The sequence below is a fragment of the Miniopterus schreibersii genome, assembly GCF_964146895.1.
Source record: "Miniopterus schreibersii genome assembly, chromosome: 14".
Classification (NCBI taxonomy): Eukaryota; Metazoa; Chordata; class Mammalia; order Chiroptera; family Miniopteridae; genus Miniopterus; species Miniopterus schreibersii.
Genome location: NC_138114.1, coordinates 50,827,456 through 50,835,594, shown reverse-complemented (window position 1 = coordinate 50,835,594; position 8,139 = coordinate 50,827,456). Strand labels below are relative to the sequence as shown.

Here is an 8,139-nt window from a genome sequence, read left to right as displayed (position 1 = left end):
CAGGACTCCTTAGAGCCTTGGAAACCTTCCACACTGGCTAAAGGAGGTGTCTGACAGGCCTCACAGTACCAAGGTCTGGCTCAGGAGGAGGACAGCCCTTTGGAACAGCAAGAGAGTCCTGGTCTTGACAAGTTTGCTTCAGCCTTGCCCAGCAACAAGGGCACTCAGCTGGGGTCTCTCACGTGTCTGGGCCCCACAGGTCTCACTCACCCTTGGATGGTAGACTGGCTCAGTGAAGGTATCTAGGTGGGAGCCTCCCCAGGTAGGTGTGTTGGTCAGAAGTGGTCGATTCAGCAAATTCCTCCACCAGCCCTGGCTGCCCTATGCTGTAGGGATCAGCCAGCACCGAGGGGACACTAGGGGCCTGTGAGGTGGCAGGGCTATGTGTGCAGACCTCTGCTCCACTGCCCCCGTGGAGAGCAGGGGTGCCACACAGGGGACACCAGGCGCTCCTTTTCCTCCTATGCTGGTGTCATTGTCACCTTTGCTTGGGATTATCTCATAGTTCATGACAATTCCCAAACTATTTGCAAAGTGAGTATTGTTGTCCTGGCCCAGAACTTGGTCCTGACTTTCTGGTGGGAGTCTCTCAAGAACCTCAGATGTGAAAAAGGGATCAAGGTACTGAGTGGCCTTAAAAAGCAACACCTGTGCTCTGTGAGGTGCATGGTACCCAGGTCAGGTCTGGTTGCAGGTCATGGCTCTCAGGCCCCCTCCTTCGTTCTCGAGCTCTCTTTGCACCTTGGCCCCACCACCTTCTCTGGTGTATTTACAGGGCAGGTCTGTCTCCTTGAAGACCCAGACTGGAGTTGGGCTCTGAGTTTAAACAGCACAGCTCAAGCCCCATGGGCACATGCCTGGGAAGGATGGGCAGCATGGGTGTGAGGATGCCTCTCTCAGTACCAGCAGCTCATACTTGGAGAATTGGGTTCGTTTCCATTTAAAACCCATCGAGAATTTTCATTTTCCAGAAAACACAGGAAGAAAGGTGGTTAGTAATAGGCAATTTAATGCAATATCGTTATTATTTCTGGGACTTCTCTGTGGCTGTTTCCTGTGGGGCAGCTCCTCAGCAGGCCTCGAGTAAAACTAGTCCAGGATGGCAGACCCAGCCAGCGCAGCCTGCGGCCTGTAAGGAGAAAGGGGCTCTGAGTCCCCTCCTCATGGTCACCTCCGTGTTCTGGCTGCAGCTCAGAGGCAGGGTGAAGGTGGGGAGGGGGCTGCCCACAGCGGGGACCAAGCTGAATGGCCATGTGGGCTTTCATCTGCCCCAGGCACCTTGACTGCCCCAGTCTGGAGTCGAGTGCGAGAGAGAAGGCAGCCGGGAGAAGCCTCGGAAAGGGTCAGACCGTGGCCTTCCTCACTCCGGACCTTAAGAGCGTGTTGCAAAGAAGCCGAGCAGGATGACCAGTATGTCCCTGGCCATTCTGGCCCCGTCAGCCAATGTTTGGATGGACCCTGCGCCCTAGCACCGCGGGCCTCCTGCGGGAGCGCCAGCAAAGCCTCCTCCCCAGCCCCGCACCGGCCTGGGTCCCAGCGCCAGCCCAGCAGCAGGCCCGCGGTGCACACAGCCCACCACGCTCTCCATGCCCATCGGCGACTCCGTGGCTATCCGGCCTCTCTGCGTGGACACCCCCTACACACACCTCACATCCCCACGCTTACAGACACACGCCCCACAGACAGCATCTCCCCTCAGCCTCCCGGACGTTCTCTAGTAAAAAATAGATTCGGGGGGAAAATTCCCTAAAATCAGGGTGAAAGTTTCCATTCTGCCACGAAGGAAACGCACCTCGTTAGTAATCAGCGCGCTGCATTTTAGCAGTCCTGGCACCAACCTGTTTCCTTTCTGTGTTCGGGAATCAGTTTCTTGCTTCCCCAGCAGTCTGGCGAATCCTTCGGATGGGTGACGTTACCGAAGCAAGGGCGTCAGGGGGAGGTCCCACAGAGTAGGAAACTTCAGATACTTTATTGGCTGCCTTGTACAAAATAGGAAGCTCTACACCGGCCCATTTCCAGGACACTGCTTGAAACTATGTTCACTGTCTTTCAGGAAAGTTTGTCTAGTACGAACATGATTTTTAAAGTTTTTTAAATATCTGTAGGATACCCGCAAATAGGCTTGACGGGTCGATTATAACATTGTATCAACCACCACAACAACAACAAAAACAAAACTGAAAAACAAAACCAAAAAAAGCCCGACGGGACGCGGGGAGTTTCCGCGCGAGGACCGGTGCGCGACTAGGTGCAGCTCGCCCGCGGGGCCCATCGTGTCCCTGCGCCGCGCGCGCCCTCACTGGCGAACCCCCAGGCCTCCACCTGGCAAGGCATATGTCCAAGTCCCCTAGGAGAGGTAATACACGCCATAGGCGGTGATGGGCGCGGCGAGGAGTCCTGGCACCTGCGGCAGGCTGCCCGTGGCACCGCCATAAGCGCCCGAGGAGCCTTGCAGGTGGGTGCCCAGGGGGAAGGGCAGGGCGAACGCCGGCAGCAGCGGCTTGGCCGCCAGCTTCAGCTTCTCCAGCTCGGCCTCCTGCAGCCGCTTGGCCTTGGCCCGGCGGTTCTGAAACCAGATCTTCACCTGCGTCTCGGTGAGGCTCAGGCTGCTGGAGAACTCGGCGCGCTCGGCGATGGACAGGTACTGCTTCTGGCGGAATTTGCGCTCCAGCGCCACCAGCTGCGCGGTGGTGAAGGGCGTCCGCGGCTTGCGGTTGTTCTTGTGTTTTCGGAGGGTGCACGGCGGAGGGCTGGGGGCGCCTGGGAGGAGAGAGAAGCACGCATTGGGCACTCAGACGCCGGCAGTGCGCTCCCCTTTCCGACACTCCCGGATCCCCTTCCCAGCTCCGTGATCGCGCCCTCAGAGGAGACGAGACCCCAGATGCCACAGGGGCATGTGAAGCAAAGCACCGGGGAGACGCTGCGGGTAGGGGCGGGCCGCTGTGGACTCCGGCTCTGCTCCCCAAATCCGCGGCCCCGCACCCCAGGGAGGAGGGGAACTCTGCCCGTTTGGAGAATCGAGAAGCCTGGGCTGGAGGTCTGAGGGCACAGGCAAGGATTCCGCAAAGCGGGAGTTCACCGTCGCGGGGACGGATGGGGGGACAGGGGGCCAAGAAGCCGCAGGGCCTCGGGGTACCGACCCCGCTCCCAGGCAGAGCGGAGGCCTGGCTGCATGGGACGCGGGAGCGGCTGCGGGCTTGCGCGGGCCGGAGGGCTCGGGTGGGCTGGCTTCTTTCTTCGTACTAAGGCGGGGCGGCTGGCGGCGGGTTACTTTCCGAAGTTTAGAGCGACAGCGCCCCTCCCGCCCTGGTCCTCCGGGCTTGCGCCAGGCGGGCTGTCTCGCGACCCGGGACCGTGCGACAGGGCACTTACGTGGGGAGCGCGAGCGGGTGGACGGCGGGAACCAGGCCCCGGGCTCCGCGGCGGCGCGCGGCCTCTCCTCCCGGGGCTCCGGGCCCAGCCGGCGCTGCGCCTCCAGCAGCGAGTCGACACTGAAGGGCAGCGGGCCGGGCCCCGCGCGGTCCCCGCCACATGTCCTGAGCCCAGAGGAGTTCATGACGAGCGACGCCGGGGCCATGCGCGAGCCGGCAGGCGCGGGGCTTGCGGGGCCCGGCGGGCGAGATGTGGGGAAAGCGCGTCGTGCGACTGCCTGGGACTTGGAGGCGCCCCCGCCCTCCGTGCCCTATAAAAAGGCGGTGTCCCTTTCATGAGCCGCTGTCCAATCGCCTCGGCCGCTGTCGCAGGGGCCCAGGCGTCCATTGGCTTTGCTGACCCGAGGGCGGAAAGGATAGGGAGGGGCGGGGCCGCCGCGCGGCACCCCAGCATCCACACCCCGCCCCAAGCCCTCCTTGCGCGCCCCTGTCCCTCTCCCAGCGCCCGCCGCCCTCTCCCGGAGCGCTGCGGGCGCGGCCCACGCCCCTGCCTGTCTGGGAGGCTCCTGGGACAGCCAAGGAGCACGCGGAGCTGGCCCCAGCCTCCCCACCCCGAGGAGCGCTCGACGGCCGCGGCTGGCGGTGTCTCGGCCAAAGCACCGGCCTTGGACCGCGCACGGATCCTGCGCAGCGAAGGGCTCTGCTCCGCGCGCCCCCAGCCCCATAGTCCCTCCGTCGCCGGCGGGCCGTTCTTCCCGCTGCGCCCCAACCCCGAGCTGGAACCCTCGGCATGTGCCTGCTTTGGCCCAGGCGCTCTCTCCGAACGCTGGGGGCCCATTAGACGGACCCCGCGCGCGCACTGGAAACTGGGCGTCCATCGCCTTGAAGTAGGGCCGCGGTGCCCTTGGCCTTGGGTGGCTTTTCATACACCTGTAGCTGCAGAGCGTCCTCGGGGCCCGGGGCCCGGGGCCGCCCCTTCTGCCCCCTGGGCGTCCCGCAGCGCGTCGGGACCTTGGAGGAGGCGCCAGGGCCCGATCTCCTACCCGCCTCCGACGCAGGACTTGGGGCGCAGGAGGGGCGCCTCGTGCATCTCCTGTCTGTCGCTGGGCGTTAGGTTCACCGCCAGCCTCTTCCACTCCGCACTTGCAGGGGAAAATCGTGGTGGGACCCGGGACCCGGGCTTCCTGCCCACCCGGGTCGGCGGGGCTGCTCGGCGAGGCGCCCGCGGACACAGGCAGAGGCGGGATCCCCACCCCGGTCTCGGAGGAGGAGCCGAGCGCTTCAGGGGACAGAGACTTGTGCTTACTCGGATTCTTTTTCCAAAACCGGACCAATCTTTGGTGTAAAACCTTCCCGGGTGCTGCAGTGGAGGCGCCGCTCCGGTCTCTTCTTGAGTTTTAGAATAAATCATGAGATTGGTTTGCGGGTAACGACTTAATGTCTTGTTAATATCCCAGAACACAAAAACAGCAACCTAAACCTATTTATATTTATTTTTTTAAAACCAAAGTTGCTTTAATGAAACCCAGGTTTGGGGGACGGTTTAACAGCCTCGCTCAGGCAGAAAAATTCAATTAGAAAGTTTTTTCTCCATGCAAATTTAGAAGCAAGGCTTTCTGAAAGGGGCCCTCAGACCGGCTCCAGGGCCAGGCCTGGTGTCTGCTGCGGGATCAGCTCTTTCTATATTCCAAGATGGATGGCCCCTTACTAATGTAATAAAGATGTTCTGAGTTGATTGAAGATAATTGCATCATTAAAGCATTTTCTTTGAAGGTCTCTCTCCTGGTAGTTTATCTTCAGCAGGCCACTCACCGGAGTGTTTGAAGAAGAATTTTAATAAGGATGACAGCCAGCTGCCCCAGCCTGCCCCACATCCGCTCAGGACTCTGGGAAGGTGGTGTCTGGGTGGATGAGTGGGAGCCTGAGATGTGGCCTGGCTGGCAAGGGGGAAGGATGGGGTGTCAGGGCCAGGCATGGGTGCCGACCTCCATCAGTCTTGCCCTTCCCTGTGGGTGTCTGATCCTCCCACAGAGAGCAAGCTGGGCCAAGGCTGACCAGGCCCCTATGTGCTGGCAGGGCACCAGCAGGGGGACAGATGAGGGAGGAAGGATGCAGGTGGGGCAGAGCCCCCCCCCCCCCAGGGGCAGGGTTGGTCATGAGAACACAGACCCAATGCTTAGCACAAACAGTATCCAGCCCACCAATATCTCTAACCCCCATGGGGGCCTGGTCAGGAGAGACCCTGGGATGGGAGGTGGGGTATGAGGTGGTAGGGGTGAGAAGGGACCTCACTTCTGTCAGGTGGTGGCTTTGGGTCAGAAATCCATGTCCCATGTGTAAAGGGAGCCTAGATAATGTCCCTGACAATCAGGTGGGACAAAGATGCCTGCAGACACTTGGCCTTGGGACCCAGGCGGAGGCTAGCACACTGTGTTGTATGGACAGGAGGATGGGCGCAGCTGGTCCTTCTTGAAGCTGGTAGATGCTCAGGCCAGTGCTCCCCATCACCGTCCCAGGTGTGCCCCTGAAATGATGGCAAAATCCTGAAGACTACCCCACTCACCCCACACACTGGCAGATACTGTCCCCAGTTTGAGTAGCATTGTTTCCCACAATGACCAGCTGTTTGCTCTGAGTCTGAGGGGAGCCAGGCTGCCACTCCAGGCTTGGTGTTTTTCAGCAATAAAGCCCCAGAGGGAAAAAGAATCAGGCTCAGGGCTCTAGGAGGGCTGGACAGAACAGGACTGTTGTTGTGTGAAGGTGAACTGACAACCCAAAAAAGTCGGCTATTGCCCACTCTGTGGGCAGCCTGAGGCTTATCAATGCTATTGATCTCAAGAGACCAGCTCTCAGATTTGAACATTGTGTTCTGCTTTCTATTTTACTGATTTCCACTGTAATTTTTATTGTTTCCTTTCTTCTACTTAGTTTGAGTTCTATGTGATCTTCTTTTCAGGTTTCTTAATGTGGAAGCCGAGTCATTGATTTTTAAACATTTCTTCTTTTCTAATATAGCATTCAGTACTATGAATTTTCCCCAAAGTACTGCTTTGGTGACATCCTACAGTTTTGATATGTTTTCATTTTCATTCAGTTCCAAATACTAATTTCCCTTTGATTTCCTCTTTGACCCTGGATCAAAGTGTGCTTAATCACCAAGTACTTGGGGATTTTCCAGAGATGTCTCTGTATTGATTTTCAGCTTACTTACATATCAGAGAACATACTTTGTCTCACATAAGTCCTTTTACATTTATTGAGACTTGTGTCATGGCCCCAAATATGGTTCATCTTGGTCAATGTTCTGTTGTCCTTGAAAAAAAATGTGGATACTTCTCTTGCTGGGTGGGGTGGTCAGTAAGTGTCAATTGGATCAAGTTGGTTGATATGCATCTGTCACTGTATCATTGTTGATTTTCTGCCTACTTGTTCAATTATTGAGAGAAGGGTATTGAAATCTTTAATAGTAACTGTGAGTTCATCTATTTCTCTTTATGGTTCTATCCATTTTTACTTCATGTATTTTGAACCTGTCTTACTAGGTTCATAAATGTTTAAGATTGTTATGTCTTCTTGACAAATTGACTCCTTTATCAACATGAAATAGCCTTCATTTCTATAATTTCTCTGTTCTAAAGTAAACTTTGTCTAATGTTAGACTAGAGACTCCAGCTTCCTTTTGACCATGTTAGCATGGTATATCTTTTCAATGTTTTTACTCTAAACATAGTTGCGTCTTTATATTTAAAGAGTGCTTCATGCCCTGGTCAGTCTGGCTCAGTTGGCTGAGTGTGGTCCCTTGCACCAAAAAGTTACTGGTTTGATTCCGGATCAGGGCACATGCCCAGGTTGTGGTTTCTTTCCTCGGTCGGGGTTTGTGCAGGAGGCAAGCAATGGATGTTTTTCTCTCACATCGATGTTTCTTTCTCTCCCTCTCTCTTCCTCTCTCTCTCTAAAAGTCAATAAAGACATTAAAAAAAAAAAAAAAGAGTGCTTCAGCCCAGCGGGGTGTGGCTCAGCCGTTGAGCATCAACCTAGGATCCAGGAGATCGCGGGTTCGATTCCTGGTCAGGGCACATGCCTGGGTTGCGGGCTTAATCCCCAGTCAGGGGCATGCAGGAGGCAGCTGATCAATGACGACTCTCATCATTGATGTTTCTATCTCTCTCTCTCTCCCTCTCCCTTCCTCTCTCTGAAATCAATAAAGATATATTTTTAAAAAGAGAGTGCTTCATATAGGCTGCATGTAGTTAGGTATAGCTCATTGATCCACTCTGACAGCCTCTGCCTCTTAATTGGGTATTTAGACCATTTACATTTGCTGTACTTATTGATATGATTAGGTTTAAATCTGTGGCCTTACTAATTATTTTATAAATTTCCATCTGTTCTTTGTTCAGTTTTTTTCTTTCTTTTTGATCATTTGAATATTTTTTTATTATTCCAATGTATCTCCTTTGTTGGCTTATTTAACTTTAATTCTTTTTCTTTTTTTTAAATATATCTTTATTGATTTCAGAGAGAGGAAAGGAGAGGGAGAGAGAGATAGAAACATCAATGATGAGAGAGTCATTGATCGAGCCCACAACCCGGGCATGTGCCCTGACAGGGAATCGAACCCCGATCGCCTGGATCCCAGGTCAATGCTCAACCGCTGAGCCACGCCCGGCCGGGCTTTTTATTATTATTTTAGTGGCTGCTTTTGGGTTGACAATATACATTTTCAGTTTACCACAACATACCTGCCAGTGATATCATCCCACTTTGT

The 8,139-nt window shown here is 55.4% G+C and overlaps 1 protein-coding gene across 1 annotated transcript; it reads right to left on the bottom strand.

The window, feature by feature from the left end:
- Positions 1 to 2,294: 2,294 nt before the first annotated feature.
- LOC308567113 (homeobox protein MSX-3-like) lies at positions 2,295 to 3,807 on the bottom strand. The gene is made up of 2 exons (XM_081158410.1): positions 3,373 to 3,807; positions 2,295 to 2,760 (listed from the first exon to the last, which is right to left on the bottom strand). The coding sequence occupies exons 1-2, from the start codon at positions 3,575 to 3,577 to the stop codon at positions 2,348 to 2,350; spliced, it is 618 nt and encodes a 205-aa protein (XP_081014536.1). The 5' UTR covers positions 3,578 to 3,807; the 3' UTR covers positions 2,295 to 2,347.
- Positions 3,808 to 8,139: the final 4,332 nt, after the last annotated feature.

Excerpts from the sequence above, each read along its gene's own strand:
- LOC308567113 (XM_081158410.1), bottom strand. The coding sequence starts at position 3,577 with ATGGCCCCGGCGTCGCTCGTCATGAACTCCTCTGGGCTCAGGACATGT. Across the intron at positions 2,761-3,372 it reads CACCCGCTCGCGCTCCCCAC|GCGCCCCCAGCCCTCCGCCG; the intron begins GTAAGTGCCCTG and ends CTCTCCTCCCAG.